General features: G+C 49.5%; 1 protein-coding gene across 1 annotated transcript in view; it reads right to left on the bottom strand.

Annotated features, from left to right (window-relative positions):
• Galnt18 (polypeptide N-acetylgalactosaminyltransferase 18) overlaps window positions 1–18,971 on the bottom strand; it is a 317,779-nt gene that overhangs the window by 121,229 nt on the left and 177,579 nt on the right. Inside the window, 1 exon segment of the mRNA XM_028875840.2 lies at window positions 16,452–16,618. Within this exon segment, the coding sequence (XP_028731673.1) occupies window positions 16,452–16,618 (167 nt within the window).

The raw sequence follows: 18,971 nt of genomic DNA, 5'->3' as shown, positions 1-18,971 counted from the left end.
TTTGCTATAATCTTTCCTAGTCTTGTTTCCCAGCCTGAAGGCTTATCTCAAAGTACCCCCTCACAGAGCCCATGTTTTGGGCATGCTTTTGGGGGCGTGGTTCCTCCAAGGGAAAGCTAGAGAAGCTGAGGCCAGCCATCACATGTGTCCTAGACTCCCTAAGTGGCTGCCTGCCATATGTCCAAAGTCCCCTGCTCAGGACTCCTGTGGGAAGCTCTCTGGTATACACCTCCTACCTAGATCCAGTGGCCCAGCAGAGAAGCCATAGGCTGGCCCAGGCTCCTCCTAGAGAAGTAATGACCCCATTAGGATTCATAGACCCTTCCAGCTGTCTCTGGGGGCTGCTTGATCTTGGGAGGTGATTTAATCAGGGATTTGATTGTCCTACAGGCGATTTGGTGGTGCTCATACTCTTCTCTGCTCGCCAGACTCTTTCACTGTGTTAGACTACAATTTCAAGTTCATGTCATTTGGTGCTTAATATACCTTACCACCAGGCCAGAAGTGAGGAACCTGCCAAGGTGGCAACTCACATCAGAGCCAGTCTTCACAACGTCCCTGCTCCTTCTGGAAGCTTCCCCTTTATTCCTTCCTGGACTCTCCACTCTTTCCAGAAGTTTCCATTCCTTCTAGAGGCCTCCACTCCTTCTTGAAGCCTCTACTTGGTAACTGTGGCTGTCCCCGGGATCCAGCACAGGAACAGAGGGACCAGGAAGATGGCTATGTCAGAGGTCTAGGCTGTGCAAAGGTGGGGTGCTCTGCCATTCTTCAGAGGTTGCTCAGGAGCTAACTGCACAGCCACCCAGCCAGAAACCATTCATACCTCCTCCTTGAACCTGGGTCCCACCTCTGCAGACCACCACTCTGCCTATCCCTGTGTCTACTAAGGCCTCCGCTGAGAGGTCTGCTAGTCAGCCCACCCTCAGCAGAGCCCAAACTTGACACTTATTCTCACCCTCCAAGTTGACGCTCTCCCATAGGGTCCCACCATCTTGGCAAATGGCACCCGTGTTCCCCACATCACTAGTGGGGATGCATCTTCAAATCTCTCCATTGCTCTCACCCCTTTCGTTCACTCTATTCGCAGATTCACCCACTCTCCTCTCACTTCGGCCACCAGAGTCCCACTGTAATGCCTTACCCAAAGTATGTGACAGCCTCCGAAATTCCTCTGCTGCAGCCACTCACGGCAGAGGGGTGGGGGCCTTCCCGATAGAGTTCACTAGAGCTACTCATGACACAGGGGCCTGCAGGAACCATCCAAGCCACCCTTCCTCTTTCCTCTCCTTGTGGCTCTGGCATCATGACAGGCTCCCTCCCACCTCACGGTCTGCAGTGGTGCTAGTCTCTCTGTCTGAAACACCGACCAGAGGGTTTTTCTACCCCCATAGCCTAAAGCATGCCCCCGCACCCCACTTGATTATGTCCTACTCTTCTATTTTTACCACCCAGGGCATTTAGTATGGTCTGCCACCATTTATGTCTTATCTGTCTCCCGCTCCAGGCCATAAGCTGTTAGCCTCAGCTTCCCTGCATACAGCACCCTGGCCTAGCACACACTGGGTCATGCATGACTTTTTCTTTCCTGCTTAGAAAATACCACAGACTTAGCAGCTTTAAGCAACACACAGTCATGGTCTCCTGGTTTCTGTAACGCATCATTCAGATGGCACCTTGCAGGGTCTCTGCTCAGAGCCTCGCTGGGCTATAATCTGGCTGTTGGCAGTGCTGGTTCTCATCTGGGGCTCAGGGTTGTCTACCAGGTGGATTGGCTGTTGGCCAAATTCATGTCTTTGTATTAGAAGGCTCTTCCTGCTTCCTGCTGACTATTGGCTGGATGCTCCCCACAGCACCTTCAGGCTGCCCACAGCTACCTGCTACCCAACTCCTTCAGGCAGGTCGCAGCACAGAGTTCTGTTTGCTTTAGGTCACCAGAGCACATTGCTGTGACTGCCCCCTGCTGACACCACTGGAGGACCTTGAGATCCACCCAACTAAAGGACATTGACCCTAGTTATTCTCAGCAATACGCAGAGTAGTGTTTGACCGAGTAGCTCTCTTGGGGCCCTGGGTATAGCCAGAGACCTGGGAGGAGTCTTTATCAGGGCTGGGAATCTCAGAGGACCACCTTAGAATTCTGCCTCCAGAGTGATGGGAAAATATGTGCGGAATGGAAAAAAGGGGGCTCCTGGCCATTTATTCATACAGGCAATGCTTCCAACCCCATGAGGCTATCTCTAGGTACGAGACAGGCATTTGTTTCTTTTTAATCTGAGTGGGAAATATAGGAAAGGAAGGAAGAAGGTATCAAGCCTGGTGACGGGAACTCAGGCTAAGGCTCCGCTCTGCTACCACCTTGCAAACCGAACACTAGTCGCTCATTTAGCAACTTGGACCCTTAGTTCTTTCATCTCTAAAGTGGGCATAAAATACCTACAACATAGAATGGAAAACATTAAGTCCATTCGTGTATCCTTGCCCATGCACCCATGTACCCACGCACTCACACACTGATGCATCCATGCATCCACACACTCAGTATCTCATGGACCCATGTGCCTATGCCTCCATGCATTATCTGATAACAACAAAGGAGGAGGATAAATGTGCAAATCTGAGAATTCATCAAGCATCACTTTGCCCACCCCTGTTCCCATTCCTCACAGGAATACAGAGTGTGGAGGTCCAAAGGGCAGTAATCAGACACCCAGACTGTGGGGAATCACTCCCGAAAGATCAAGGAACACCCTTAAGTGCTCTTTTCAAAGAAAATAAAATCACTTGAGCCAATTTCTCAGCCTCATGCCTGAGCAGGCCAGCCAGGAACACTCAGCAAACAACTTTGCTTGCTTGGATTCTCTATATTAGTTCTCATTTTGGAGGCAAATGAAATTCGACAACTCAGGCAAGCTCACAGACATATCTAGTCCCCAGGAAGGGGCCAGAAACTTGGCCAGAAGCCTCTCTCATGGTAGGAGACATGTTCCTTTCTTTGGTACCTTCAGGCTGAAGTGGGCAGCTGATAATGCCATTGAACAGCCTGGTGTTAAAATCTGTCCTGTATTGCGGGACTCTCCTGTTGCATCAGCGAGTACCCTTTGGTGACAAGTTAATTCCTCCTGCTGCTTGGGTGGAGAGCCCTCTCTCCACCTCCTGATCTCATCATCTGGCTCCATCGATCAATTCCCCTCTGAGACCCAGGTCGGCACACTCTGCCAAGGAAGGCTGGAAGCCTCGCCTTTGCCATTAACCCTGCCGAGATACTCGTTTTAATTTTCATTTGGCCTGGGGCCCATGTAAATGCTCAGTCCTGATCTAATTTCTAATTCATTTCTGTCACCCATCAAACGCACCCCAGGAGGAAGGTTTTAAAGATGTGGGTGTGTAAAGATCCAGTTTGGCTTCCTTCCCCTGTGGGGAGAAGCGTGAGCCTTGGAATGTTTTCTCTGTGTTGTGTTGTTGCCTTTGGTTGACTCCCAGGTCCCAAGATTGACATCTGAGCCCGTCTCCTAGGGACACAGCCCATCCCGTGGCCATAAGACCATGTTCTTTTCTAAGAGAGGGGCCTCCCTGGTTCACTGCCTAGTAATGCCCTCAAACGGTACACACAACAAAGGGATGCTGTGAAGGAGTGACTAATTCTGCTGGCTGGGGTAGCTGTTTTCTGAGATGTGGAAAATAAGCAATTACAGAGATGGAGAGAGGGCGAGAGGGACTCTTGAGATAAATAGCATTTCAAAAGATGCTTCTGTTTCTTCCAGTGGGAGTCCAGATAGAAGACGCTGTGGACAGGTAGGAGAGGGCAGCATTTGACCCATGCACGTGGTTTATTCAGCCCACAGAACATAACCATGTGGACAAATGAGCAGGTCCTGGTGACTGTGGTGGAGGAAGCCAATGGCTTCCTCCCCTAGCTCTTCGTGGGCTTCTTGTCTGATTCATCACAGTCTCCATACCCTCCAGACTCAAGACTGACTCACCTTCCCCACCTGCATGGCCTAGCAAGCCTTGGTGGGTAACTTAGGACTCTTCAGTATACCAGTGGGATTAAGCCCTCGGACTCCAGAGCTGACCCCAGTGTTGGCTGTGCCCTGTCTGGGAGTATAAGCCACAGCTTCCCCGAGCCACTGTGTGCATCTGTGAGAAGACCATGAGACCCACTGTACCCACCCCGTGTGGATGTGCTCTCAGGTAAGAGACATAGATACTTGGGAGAAGCTCAGCTCTGGCTCACAACCACCTCCTCTTGGAACTTGGCTCTGTTCCTCCCTATGTTGAATAAATGCATGTGAATGAATGGAGTAGAAGGTGTGTAAGTCCCTGTGGGCCTGAGCAGGCAGGACAGGCAGTCTCAGAAAAAAAGTATGGTGTTTGTTATCTAACTTAGGGCCACTGAGAGGAGAATAGGGCCTTAAGTAAACAAACAGAGTCATAACCTCGATAAGAGTGGATGTACACTGAGGCCCAGCTAGGCGGGTACATACTTACCAGTGGGATCTCAGCCCCATCGCTTGTTCCGGTCTCCTCAGCCTGTGTACTGCCTTCAGCACAACCTCCAGCCCATCAAACAGGAGGGTCGCTCACCTTCCCAGAGCTCGGAACGCTTACCGTGCAGAAAAGGGCGGCAGCCGCAGTGGTGACAGGAGCCAACTTCTTTTTTTTTCTGAGCACACACAGACCTTGATGTTACTAAAGGCCACCAAAGGCCATTGCATGGCTTAGAGCAGCCTTTCCAGAACCTTCCATATTCCAAAGATTTCGTGTCAATAATGTTTTCACCTGGTTCTGGATGAAGCCGTAAAATACTCAAGTCAGGGTAACTTACAGAGAACTGAATTTTTTTGGTTCGATGTTCTATAGGTTCTGAAGTTCAAGATGAAGGAGCCACAGCTGGACACAAAGGGTTTTCTTGGGGGGTTTGAGGCACTGATTGCTGTGGCTTAGATGGTAAATGTCTTTGGAAGGTTCCCTGTCTGAGCTATAGGAAAGTGATAGGAACTTTAGTAGGCGGGGCCTGTAGAAGGACTTCCAGGTATTAGAAGGTCTTAGTGGGCCCCAGCCGCCTTCCTTCTCAATTTTGTATTCTAGTCTTGAGGCAAACGGTTACTTCTATACACTGCCTCCTCCTTCCCTCCCTTTGCCCTGCCCCCCTTTTCCCCTTCTTGAGGCAGGGTCTCACTATGTAGCCCAGGCTGGCCCCTACCTCACAGAAACCCTCCTGCCTTAACCTCTGAAGTACTGAAATTACAAGTGTATACCGCCACACTCAGCTAAACTTTCTTCTCTATAAGCTGATTACCATGGGCATTTCATCACAGTCATGGAAAGTAGAGAACAAAGCAACCAAATTCATTCTTTTATCAGGACCTACTCTTGTGATAGCATTCAAGGATAACCCAGAAATTAATCACATCATGAATCTACCCACAATTGCAGAGCCCTGTGACCTCATTACCTCTTAGAGCTGTCAACTCTCAACACAGTTGCATTGGGGATTAGGTTTCTTGTAAGAACTTTAGGGCCACATTCAAATCTCAGCAAGTAGGAAGTGTCTCACTGGTTTAGTTTGGAGCCCTTTTTTGAATCATTGGGGAAGCAGGGGAGGACCCTGGCTCACCAGGGGTGTCCCAAAATTCCTGTATGATTTTCAGCACCAGAATTTGTCTTTTCCACCTGCTGAGCAAGATAGGCTCCAGGCCAAGAGGAACAGAACATCCTTTCCTGTGGCTGCTACTGCCACCCTGGAAGGATTCCCAGGCATCTTTTCAGGAACAGCTCAACTCCCAGCTGCCAGCATCAGGCCCCCTTACCTGCGGACAGGAAGCAGCTTTCTCCATCACTCCCACACTTAGCTCCACATTACAGTTGCAAGAATTGCCTCTCTGACAGATGGCCGGGCAGCTGATCAGAGGAGGAGAGCCTTTTCTGATTCCTGCCAGCCTTGTTTACCCCAAACTGGTCACCTTGGCTAGTCTATAAATGAAGTGGTCCAGGCCATCTTGATGCAGCTGCTCACAGGGTGCTCGTTAGCTGAGAAGCAGGTGCTTCATCCTCCAGGCACTGTCAAGGAAGTATGCCAGGGAGCCCTGACTCCCCGAGACAACTAACTTCGCAAGACAGTGGGAGTAAAGGAGGCAGTGAGCTACCCATGGAGACTCCACCAGGCTTGAACCATTGTAGTGTGTCGGAAATTCGGCCCAGTGGTTGACAAGAGCAGAGGAGACGGTAGAAATATGCAGGACTGAGGTAGGGAAACTGAGGTTGGGGCTGCTCCATAAACTGGCAGGGTCCTCAGGATCACGCATAGACCAGCATCTCTAACTAAGAATGTGCCCTTCACAATATATATGAGGGCAGGTGGATCAGGGCCTGGAAACAGGGGCTCAGTCTGGTTATACAGGAGCCAGAGTCCAGTCCTCTGGAGGAAGCATTGGCCGGATAAGGAGCAGGGTCCAGTGAAAGGGAGGAGGAGGTATCAGAGAGAGGTTTCATTCATACTCCAGCAGGAGACTAGACTGGTGGCGAGACAGGCAGAAGGTTCAGCACACAGCCCAATCGGAGAAGGGTGACAGCAGCAGGGCAGACCTCACACAGCAGCAGCCGTGTCTGGGCCAGGTCGCCGAGGCTACGGCTTCTCTCTGTAGAGGTGGGGGCACCTCAACCTGTGTTACAGGGCACTTCTGGGGTAGGCTCAGAGGAAGATGAGCAGTTCATCAAGTGGGGCATGGGGTCCAGGGCTTCTCCCACGTGACCCTGGTCTGAATGTCACCATTTGCAGAAACATGCACGACAGATCTGAGACAAACTGTCACAGCTGAGTGTTTGAGAGGTGTGTGTCGGATTCTTGCCCATCCCAGAGCCCTTGGCCACAGCGGCCCCTAGGTCTGAGACAGGGCTTAAGTTAGCAGAGAGTGACAGGTGTGTGCCATCTGGAGTACCTAGGCGCTCAAGAGTCACACCAGTCACTAAGGACACAGCTTGGAAATGCAGGCAGGATGGCAGCAGAGGACGGGCTGTGTGTCTGGGTGGGTTGTAGTTACTTTTATCACAGCTACAACAAAATACTTGAGAAAAGCAACTCAAAGGAGGAAGGGCTTATTTGGCTCACAGTTGGAGGGTACAACTATTCATGGCAGAAGGATGTGGTGGCAGGTGCCGAAGGCAGCTCTTCACATCACATCCACAGTCAGGAAGCAGACCACGGATGCTGGTGCTCAGCTTGCTTTCTTCTTTTCAGTCAGGCTCCCCACATCATGGGATAGTGCTGCCCACATTTTAGTTTGCCTTTTCCCACCACGTCGAACCCAATGCAGAAAGTCCCTCACAAGCATGCCTAGAGGTGATTGTAGGATCCTGTCAGGTTGACAATCAATATTAACTATCACACGGAGTCATTCTCTAGACTACCGACGAACAATGCAGCACACAGAAGCAACCCCAGGCAGCAACTGGACTCCTACAGAACACGGTGTCTCATTACCTGAACCTCTAGGTTACCGTGAGCCTACTGCCAGTGCTGTGCATGGGTAAGCCTGGCCCGCTGGTCAAAGGACAGGGGTAGGCAGCAACAAGGTGCCATAGCCTGAAGCAGACCAGGGAAGGCTGGAGCTGACAGCTTACATGGCTGGCTGTGTAAACACCTTTAAGCTGTCTGGATCTTGGTTGTAATTCCATTAGCTACATGGGATTCTCCAAGCTTCATAAAACACAAGACTATTGGACTGTTTTTGCCTCTGCTTTTTAAAATCTTGACAATTATTCCAGCAGCATGCAAAGCTGTTGGTAGTTTTACAGCCTGGAATGAGTATCTCTTATGTAGGCCAGCATCTTCAAAACATTAAACAATGATTAGACAGGCTCTGGGCCAAAGGATGATGGGGATTTTTCAAGAAGATGGAGGGAAACCTAGCAGCTGACAGCAAGGAGCCCAGGAACAAGAGTTCTATTTTGTCATTCCATGGTGACTGTCTGACCAGCCATGGAAAGTGACAGTGACTCTCACAGCTCTGCAATCGCTTGTCATTCATCTGGAGTTGAAGGTGTCTCTGGGTGGTGATAGGTGGTAGAAGGGAGAGGATGGGGCTCAACCCACTGCTTGTAGGACCTTGTATACCACTGATTATATGTGTATACATGCTCACTACTGCATGGTTGTGTGTACGCAAGGCCTCATCCACACAAAAGCATTCACACAGGCATACACGTATATGCATAAGCATGCTCAGTCATGCACATGAGTACATGTGCATATATATACGAACACACATACACATACTGCACACATACTATTATTAAACATACTGCACACACACACACACACACACACACACACACACACACACACACACCAATGTTTTCCTGATTCAAAGGTTACAAGATTATCCATGGTTGATAGCTCTTCAATCAACTCCTGACTCTCAAAGCGTCTATTCCAGTGGAGGGGACAGCCCATCCTGCTCGTGTTCCTAATTTCTCCTACTTCATTGGTTGGTCCCACTGCCCAGCTTTGCTCTCTCCAGAGGGCATGGAGTTAAAGAATGAGAACAGAGGTCAGATGAGTCTTTTGGAGTCAGAGCACTATGCGGCATGGGAGGCAGTCTGTCTACTGGTCAAGGCCATAGGCTCTGAAGTCATGGGTTCTGCTGTCAACTCTGTGTGACTTTGGCAAAGTCACTTTGCTTCTCTGTGTCTGTTTTCTTGTTATGTAGTCACAGTGATGGTGGCTCTTACCGCTCTCAAGAAGCATGATGAATTTATGGACTACACTTAGAATGGGCCTGGCATAGAGAAGTGCTCAGTGAGTTGGGGGAAGGACTCAGGCTCCCCCAGGGGTACTGGAGGTCACTCTAGCTGAGGACCGGGCTGGACAAGCAGTCCTGGCCTCTGGGAGCAGTTGGGTAGGAACTAGACCTGACACCCAGAGACCACTCTGAGGACCATTGCTGGCCAAGTCTGCCTGCTGCCTTCCAGCAGAGCAGATCCTGGATTCTAGGCATCCTGTACCTAGGAGGGGGCTGAAGTCCTGATCTGTGCTGGAGCTGCAGAGCACAGGCCCACCATTTTCAGGCGTGTGGCTATCACCTTGGCTCTGGTATATCCTCCTCTGGAAGTGCTGGGAAGCCTGGCTGTCCAGGGATAACCAGATAATGTGTCATCAAATTCCTCAGTAGCATGATAGAAAGCGACACCAAGGCCAACAGACTGGGTTCCCTTATCCATCCTTCTTGGTTGTGTGGCCATGGGCCCTACTCACCTTGTTTTTATGTTAACTTCTGAAACTCAGCTTGATTGCCTCTGTCTATCTTGGGGGCTTTGTACCTATTCTTTTACCTGCAAAACTGGCCAAGTGGTTGCCGCAAGCTACACACAGAGGTCCTGAGATGACCAGGGCTGGGCTGCTCCTAACCTGCCTGTCGTGGCTCATCTGTGGCTAACTGTCATTCTGCCATTCATGTCCAGCTAAAACACAGCACAGTGGGAGGGACATGGGAGCAATGAGACACTCCCTCATCTGGCCTACTGTGTGGGATGCAAAATGAAGGACAGCTTTCAGGAAGCGAATGATCCTACTTCTGATTATTAGCTAAGTAAACTAAGGAAAGCACTGAAAGCCAGCCCAGGGTTGCCTGGCTGTGGGCATCATGCTCACACACAGTGAAGATAGGAGACTGGAGTGGGGAGTGAGCAAGGAGACAACCTGTGGAGGAAGGAGGAGCTTCAGCTGGAGTGAGAAGCAAGGGTTCCAGCCTGGCCCTGCCATGTAGACAGGGGCATTACCAGGCTGCTTCTGCCTTCTCTAGAGTCTGCTTCCTCCCGAGAGCCAGTGTGACAGTTCATCTTCACTGACAACTTGGCTGGATTTAAAATCACCCTGGAAATACCTCTGGGTGTGTATGAGAGAGTGATTAAGAAAGGTTTAACTTAGGAGGGAAGACCCACCCGGAATATGGGTGGTACTATCCCCTGGGCTGGGTCCTTGGCTGAAAAAAAATGGAAAAATGTAAGCCGAGAAGTATACACTCATCTCTCTGCTTCCTGAGCACAGAGGCAGTGTGACCAGCTGCCTCGTGCTGCTGCCGCAGATATGCCTCCCCACAGAATGGGCTGCCACCAAACAGTGAGCTGGAGGAAACTCTCCCATCCCTAAGACGACCTGTAAGGCATCCCATCAGAGCAACACGGAAATTCACTAAGTTGATGGACTGAGTTTGCGTCTGCAGGCCCTTGGTGGTCTGTCTGTCACTATGACACTGAGGGACAGCTCCGTCCCACTTGTCACTTGCATCCTACCCAGTTCTATGGCATCTCCTGGCAGTGTGAGCAAGGGAGATCACAGCCTGGGAGAGGGGGACAGGAGCACCAGAGCCCTCGAGGCCAGGACATGCTGAAGCCACCATTCTCGAGTCTGCATGCAGAAGTAGAGAGCAAGTGTGAGGGATGGGTGGAGGCTGAGCAAATGTCTGCCAAATCAAGAGCAGACGGGAGCCTCCAGGGAACGGGATTCTTAAAAGAAGAGTTGACATTACCATTCCTTTGATGTGCTTAATAACAAAATAAAGATTAACTTTGAAATTTAAGTGGCAGGAAAGAAGGGCATATGATTTATCAAAAGAGGATCTGAATTCATAAATGAGACAAACAGAGAACATGGAAAGAAGCCCATTTTTTTGTGTTTGTTGGAAGTGGGGGTAGGCAAGCTGTGGGACAGGATGCTAGCTGTGAGGGGATCTGAAAAAAAATCACTTTTACCCAGAACCTGGTTCTGAACCTGGGACTGGGATACTGTGAGGCATGCATAAGCTCACAGAGTACTCAGTCATGTGATTTGAAAACCCACTAAAGGAACCAATGAAGAAAATCAAAGGCAGAGATAACTCCATGGGATGAAAACTCTGGTCCCCTTCCTTTGGAAGCCTGAGGTGACATCCCAGCCACAGCTGAAAACACTGGCCCACTGCAATTCATTGTGAAGCCTAGGAGCTCAGAGCCGGTTCCTGTCATTTTCTTGGGACAATTAAGAGGCATCAGGGGCCTGGAAATGTGGCTGTAGGGTTGCAGAGCTGGGCCTGCAGGGTGTGGCGGATCATGAGGATTACTTGCAGGAGATGGGTTACACTGACCAAAGCAGAGAGACTTCGTGGTTCTCTGGCTCTGAGGACGGGCACTGAGTTCAGGATAAGCTGGGGTCATAGCAAGAAAAGGCCCCTTCCTGCTCTGCATTCCATCTGCCACCTGTGTTCGTGCTGTATGCCTGGGTAGCAGCAAGGGGCTCTACCCCATCTCTGGAGGAAAGCTGAGCCTGGCACGGCACCCTCATCTCCCGCAGCATGAAGACAACATGTTAGACACGGAGACAGAGGGTCTCCAATGCACTGGAGTGCCACCATGCAGACTCCGCACCTTGCCCAGATCTCCAGACCCCAGATTCACTTGTCTTTTCACCAAAGCAAGGTGTGCTGAGTCCATGCAAGTGCCGGGCACTAGTCCTAAAGAGGCAACAGGGCTAAGTATGAGGTGGGGTGAGGATATGTCAGGTGAAAGGCAAGCTTGTACCAATGTCCTGAGGCAGGATGGTGCCTGGCATAAATCTCCGTATTGTCAATCACAAGTCAACACTGACGTTAAGATTGCGTACAAGGGAGTGGCAGCATCCCAAGGAGAAGCCAGTCTCTGGAAAAGCAGAGTTGGTGGAGGAAGTAGCTGAGGGGGTTGAGAAGATGAACCGAGGCTCCTCTACAGGACCACTGGCAGAGCCTCGGGCCCTGGCCTCGGAGGGCGCTAACAGAGGAGACGCTTGGGTGGAAGCATGGTGGGCCTCCCCTTTCTTTGTTTGGGGACGCCCGGGCTGCAGCAGAGAAGGTGGGTAGAGAAAGCGCCAGTTCACACAGAGACCCTGGTGAGGCTGGGAAGGAGGGCTCTGCGAGCAAGCCATTCCCGTGGCTCTGTACTGCTTAATTTAGAATCTTAAAAGCCCAATTCTTCCATCATTCCTTATCTCATCCAAGACTCCGAACAACCTCAGAGGTAGGAATTAAACATCTCAATTTTACAGATAAGGAGAATAGGGTTCACTTAGGTTAAGAACACACTGGCGGAAGACTCTAGAGAGAGCTGGAACTGCAAAGCTGGCCGAGCGTCCAGCCCCGAGCTTTCCCATCATGGTGAGTTGCTTTACCCCGTGACTGAAACACCTGTCACCTCCATCAACTGTGTCACGTTATTATCGCCTCTTTAGCCTGCCTCCTCATCCCCTTGGCAATCTGCAGAACCTTTGTTCCCTTTGCCCCTTGCTGTCCTCGGGGGCTCTGTCAGACCAACAGGGCAAGGAGTGGCTGAAGGTCCCCACAGGGCACCTAAGAAAGACAAAGATAAGAAGTGACCAAAAGGGGACCTTCCTCCTTCCTCCATGCCTTGTACTTAAGACTTGAACTGATAGGTCAGACTCCTGGAATGCTTATGGAGCTGAGCCGAGTCCCCCTGATGAACTTGTGACAGTCTCCGACTGAGTGACATGATGTCTGAGAGGAGAAGATCCCCAGACAGGGGCTGCTCAAGGTACAAACACAGCCACTGGGTCAGGCTGAGCCACTAGGAGGTGACCTCAGACCAGGGCTGCACCCTTCCCCAGATGTCTCTCTCCTATCCGTTTTCTACCTTCAGCTGGCCAAGGCCATCTCTCTGCTACTGGCCACCTTCTTGTCCCATTTCACTCTAGTCTTAGAACCCCGCTTGCCACAGGGTGCTAGGATTGAGAGAACCTACCACCGTGCATGCCTTCTACTGCCTCTGCTGCCTCCGGCTGCCTCTGCACTCATCCTCTGTACCTCTGGACTGGGGAGCAGATGAACCCTTTGTTCTCTTTGGCAGCTGCACCCCAGACCCGTCTTCTGCTTCTACAGAGCCCCTGCTCAGTGCCTCTGACCTCAGGGACTCAGGTACCCCCTCTTCAGACCCATTTAATCACCACAGAAATGGCCTGGACCCCAGCTCCCCAAGTTCACCAAAGTGCTTTTGATGTGCACTCCAGGTCTTGAGAACAGCCTGTCTCTAAAGAAGAGAGAATAGAACAAAATACAATAGAATTGAATACCATAGCACAGAATACAATGGGAAATGGCAGGATGCTTTGTGCATTGTAAGAGTAGGTATTGTTTCTTAGAAGTTCTGCTTCAATCAGGGGTGGTGTGTACAGGGGCATGAGTAGGTGTGTCATCCTGGGTCAGATGGAAACTTCTTGCTGTAGATGACGATGATAATGCTGTAAATTTTTATTTTGAGGAAACACTGCTCCAGCTCCTTGCCTTAGCTGGCGATCTTCCCCCGGAGCCAAATCCCTCACAGTGACTTCCCCTTCTCCACTTCAGCTTCTGCATCTGGCTTCTCACCCCCAGCCCAGCCTTGCTATTTACCAAGGCTTCCGGAGTCAGATATTCCAGACCCAGGAGCCTCTTCTCAGATTCCTTATCATCCACCTGCCTGCGGGTTAGGGCAACCTGGAGCTCTTTCATTCCAGGGGGGATGACTAACCTATTCCCATGGTTCCTATTCTGCCACCACCTATCACTACCCACCCTCTCCTTCCTGGTCCTGACTATCTCATCTTCAATACCCTCCTTAAGCTTCCGGACTCTTATTCTCCACTCTTCTCTTTGGACATCCTGTCTTCCCAGCTGGGGCTTCTTTACCCAACTTATGAGACTCTGATTCAGGTCTCCTGCATCCTCTGTGCAGTTCACTGTGCGCTGGACTTCTGGGAAAGGAGCAGGGCTGGGCAGGGACAACACTGACAGGCTCAGTTCAGTTATAGGACTTGTTTTACCACTTTAGGCAGGTGAGGCACATGGGACAACTGTCACCTCTATTTCAAACAGGAAGTTCCTGAGATTTAGCAGAGAGGGATTTTCTCGGCCACTCCTCCTCTGCAGGGAGCATCTCAGAACCCACAACTTCTCACTTCAGCCTGAGAGTCCTTCCCTTCACAGTACATAGTGACACTTACTGTGCAGAGAGTGAAGATCTATCTGGGCCATTCATCCAGGCTGTCAGAGCCGTGCATTGCTAGGGATGCTTTAAAAACAGCATTTTCCAGACTCTGCTGAAAATTTAATGAGGTAGAATCTCAAGGGAGAGCTTTTGGGTGGTCTAAAAGTTAATACAATTATTATTAGTAGTAATATTAATATTATTATTACTATTATTGTTATAATCATTTTGAGATGATGTCATTATGCAGTTCTGGCTAGCCTCGAACTCACAGACATCCATCTACTTCTGTCTCTGGAGTGCAGGAATTACAGGCATGCAACACCACATCTGGCTTAACATCATATTTTGAATTAATTAAAAGTACAAAGTGTAGAAGAAGGTCTCAAGCACTCTCACTCCAGCTTTCCTAATGCTAAAATCTTTTTAAAAATATCTTTGTGGTGCTGAGGGTGAAGCTTGGAGCTTTGTGCGTGCTAAACCAGTGTTCTACTAGTGAGCTACATCCCACAGCCTCTTGGTAAGTTTGTACATGCTACAGTCAATACCGCAGTCAGAATACTGGAGGCTGCTCCAGCCCCCACAGCTTGTCCAGGTCTCCCCCATATGCAGGTGCTCTCCTGGGTATGCACAGGGAGCTGGATGCAGCTGTATCACCTGTGCATCGGAGTGTAGCCACCCCTACAGTTACCTCACTGTACCATTGCTGCCAACCCCCCCCCCGAGGGTTTGAAAGTTCCCAAGTATGCTTTTCTATGTATGTCATTCATGGGTAACCACTGCACCTGCACACTGCTCTGCCACCTCCATGTCCCAGGACAATACCCACCATCCTTTCCATCACCTTGGCTTGAAACTTTGAGTCATCGGTGTCCTACCCTCTTTTGGCCCATCTGTCCATGGTAGGTCTCACAAATTCTTCCTCTGTAATGTCTCTCAGGTTTATGTCTTGTTCTCAGTCCTCCTGGTCTTAAACTTCTCATCTGCCCTTCTGCAAGAGCCTCTTTACCCATGTCCCTTCTTCCAAAGGCTCCTTCCCCACCCAGGATCACAAAGCAGACAAGTCCCCAACCCCTCATTCCTCTTACCAAAACCATATGATGGTTACCAGCATTAACAAAATAAAGTCTACATTTTAAGAATTCACATAAGAAATCCCCCACACCTGACTCACTCTCCTTAACTAAATTTCTTAGAATACCAGTCCCATCATCCCTTTGCTTTCCACACAGATTAAAGTCAAACAGTATCTCTTCCTTTAGTCTGTGATGAAATGTATTGGAATGAGATTTGGGGGGGTCTTTTATTTGGAAATGCCCTCCCCTCTGGTATAGAGGTTCTGCCACCCCTCACCTCCTCATGTGAGATGAGAGGTAGGGCATACATCTCTCTGGAGAATCCTTTCACTGAATCCTAAGCAAAGGTGGGTACCAGTGGAGATGGAGGCTGGGCCTTTCCTACTTGCTCACATCATTGAGGCCTCCTTCCTTTGTGCCCATGGAACAATGAAGCAAGTGAATCACGAGCATTCCCTTTGGAAAGCTCTTGAATCCCCTCACAGTTCTGCTCCTGTGGTTCTTACCTCATGAGAAAATGAAAAGGGAAATTCACTTATTGAGATGAAAGGCATTTCAATTATCTGATATGTTTCAGCTTTAATTGATAACAAATCACAAATTGCCCACCTCATTACAGCAACTGATTCATTGGGAAATTTACTAGCTACACCTAAGAAGGCTTGAAAGACAATGCAAGCTCGAGGACTTGCAATCCACTCCCACAATGGTTGATTGTTGCTTCTAGTCATGCAGTTTCATAAGCACATCCACAGATGTGGTCCTGCTGAGAGCACTGGTCTCTAAGCTGTCCACATCTGATCTTTAAGTCCAGAGAGTTATGGGAACTTCTGAGAGTGGGAACCAGAGGATGTGCAACATGAACCAAGGGACAGAGGTAGCTGGAGAAAGAGGCCCACTGAAGAGTTCAACAGGGCCCTTGCACGCACGCTAGAGCCTTTCTGGGGATAGAGCATTCACAAAGACATCCAATAGCTCAATGCTTTCATTTGGTTCCTGTCTATCAACATCCCTACCATCAGCACCATCCTCACTCTTATTGGCAAAACAACAACTGCAAACAATCATCCAAGTGGAAGGAGGACCACCACCAATGAAGTGACGCTTCATAGGAAACAGTCACCGTGTGTGAGGTGGGGTAGATCCAAGCCCTTTCATTTCTTCATAGTGCATTAGAAAGCTAGGACAGACAGTGGTGAGCCACTGAAGACTCAGCCTCTTTGGGATGCACATGGACTTTCCAAGCAGTGACCATCATGAAATCTGTCTCTGAGATGACACCCCCTAGATGGAACAGCCATTGGGAACCTTGAGACGTGAAAACATAAAGCTGAAGACTCTTATCAGCCTTCCCAGGGCCAGGTGCTGGGCTCCAGGGAGGTGGACACTCACCATTGCTGCTGTTGTCATCCACCAGGATGATCTCCTTGAGCAGGTGTGGTGGTGTGCGCTCCATGGCCGAGTGGATGGAACGCAGCAGCACCGAGAGCGCCTCATTGACGAAGATGAACACGATGCTCACCTCTGGTAGGCTGTCAGGGAATGAGAGGTTGCGGCACCTGGAAAGAAGAATGACTGAGCTCTTGGACCTGCTGGTGACGCCACTGTCGTTGTCGTCGTCACACCAGGTATGGGCCTACCTCCAAATTCCTTCGGCTTTTCTGATGGGTTCAGGAGTCTAAGGTCTCCCCAAGGCCTCATCTCTGGTATGCTAAAGATGGGCCTTACCTGAGCAGCAGAAGTCTACAGCTACTGAAAGCTTGGCCCACGAGAGCACGAGAATGGGTTGATGGCCATGCCAGGCGCACAGCAGGACCGAAGCACCTAGTGCAGGGCCCTGGTTATAATATGACTTCTTATACCATAACCCCTTCTTACTCAGGAAATTCTTAAGTGACACTGAGTATATAGGTACCTAAAATAGGTACTTAATTCAAACTTCTAATGATAAATCATACATAAATGTATCTTAAAACCAATTCTTTGATACACATGTAAACTTACCATTTATTAAAGATAAAATTGATATATGAGGAATATCCATATGCTTGTCTTTTCAGCACAGCATAGTCCTACAGCACACTAAACTTACATGTAAATGGTGGTGGATGGGATACATGAGCAGTTCTGCTATCTGTAATTAAACTATTGGGTTTCTATGGGAGCTGAAAACTTAGCATGGATGGTAAAAATAGTGCAACTTAGATCACACAGTGATCTTGAACCTGATCCTCTGTTTCAGGGAGCTCCCATCAGTGCCACGTGACTTTGGGGTATACACAGTGCAAAGTGCATGTGCTGAGTGTTCAGAACTGAGGCTGCAGTGAAGTTGTACACATAACATAGGTGAGCACTACCAGAAACTTCTTGGATTCATCCTGAGTTTGACGTTTGAACTAAGCTTTGGCCTCTGTGCATTCAGAACTCTTTCACTCTTTTCTTTCTTTTTAATTTTATTTTTTTGTTTTTTGAGACAGGGTTTCTCTGTGTAGTTTTGGTGCCTGTCCTGGATCTTGCTCTGTAGACCAGGCTGGTCTCGAACTCACAGAGATCCTCCTGGCTTTGCCTCCTAAGTGCTGGGATTAAAGGCCTGCGCCACCGCCACTTGGCGTCTTTCACTCTTTTCGAACCTTCCACAACCCCCACATTAAATTAAGTGACCCCATATGGGTTCATGGGCCATAGGATAAGAAGCATTGACTAGTGTAGCACATGGCCAATGGCCAGTTCTCTCAGAACATTTGCTGGAAGGATGGCTCAGCATTTCTAAATCAACAGGATGGGAAATTCAGCCAAAGGGAACTCTTAGTGTTTCCACAGGCAGGGAGGTCAGACCTTAGGTGACCAGCTTTAGGGGAGCTGAGACTCCACCCAGAGACATGTCTCTGTTAAACCCATTCTTCCTCACTTGAGTGTTCTCCACATCCTGTTCATCAGGGACCCAAAGGGAAGTTAAAGAGTCCCAACACTAACTGAGAGACAGAAGGACCAAACCTAATGTCACTCATAGTTGAGAAGTCCCCACTAAGAGCAACAGCATAGGCTCACTGCCATTGTAGAATTCCAACTCTGGTCTTCTAATACGTGCACTAAAAAACTCCTCCCCGAGGAAGAGCTGCCACAAAAGGAGCTGCTGCCCCCATCTACCATTTCCCAGCTTCCTGAAGCCAATGGGGGAAACTCTGACTTGACCAGAAGCACACTCACAGAGGCTACATGTCTTTCTGCCTGGGAAGAAGAGGAGCAAAGAACCATGAAATCAGATCTCACAAGAGGCCAGACAACAAGAAGAGCACACTTCCCAGGGGTAATTCTTTCCGCCAAAAGCATAGCCTTCATGAGCAGGAACCCCTGCTAGTGGCCTGCCCTGACTTAAATGAAAAGCTCTTCCAGAAGGTCCTGAGCCTCACCTTCAAGATAGCTGAATGTAAGGAGAGAGCCCCAGGCCAAGGAGGAAGCCACCAAAGGCTCCAGAGGTTTAGGGGGGGTGACCTCACTACATTGTTCTAAAGTGGGGGTGCGGCCAAGTTGAGCGTGAGGTAATGAGCGTAGAGCGCATTGCTTCTGCTCGCAGTAATTAAAGTGCTGCAGGATAGGAACGGGCCGCTCTTCTTAATGAGGAAGGCTGCAGGATAACCAGACTGAGCAATTTGGAGAAATCACCATGGGGCCCCAGCCTGCTTAAGAGCAGGAGATTAATAAACGAAAATCACCGTCTCTATGGTTACCAGAAATTTACAGAAACTTCTCCCATTCTATTTCCAGCTCTCTTTCTCTCTCACCAAAGGGAGGTAGGGGAGGGAAAGGAGTTGAGCCTTTTCCCAAATCTACTTCACACTTGCAATTTTAATGCAACCATCATGTTAACAGACTGGCATAGCACACTTTCATTTTTGTACTTAATGGAATAAT

Source organism: Peromyscus leucopus, chromosome 1 (assembly GCF_004664715.2).
Source record: "Peromyscus leucopus breed LL Stock chromosome 1, UCI_PerLeu_2.1, whole genome shotgun sequence".
NCBI lineage: Eukaryota > Metazoa > Chordata > Mammalia > Rodentia > Cricetidae > Peromyscus > Peromyscus leucopus.
The sequence above is the reverse complement of the archived record's forward strand: the minus strand, read 5'-3'. Positions and strand labels throughout refer to the sequence as shown.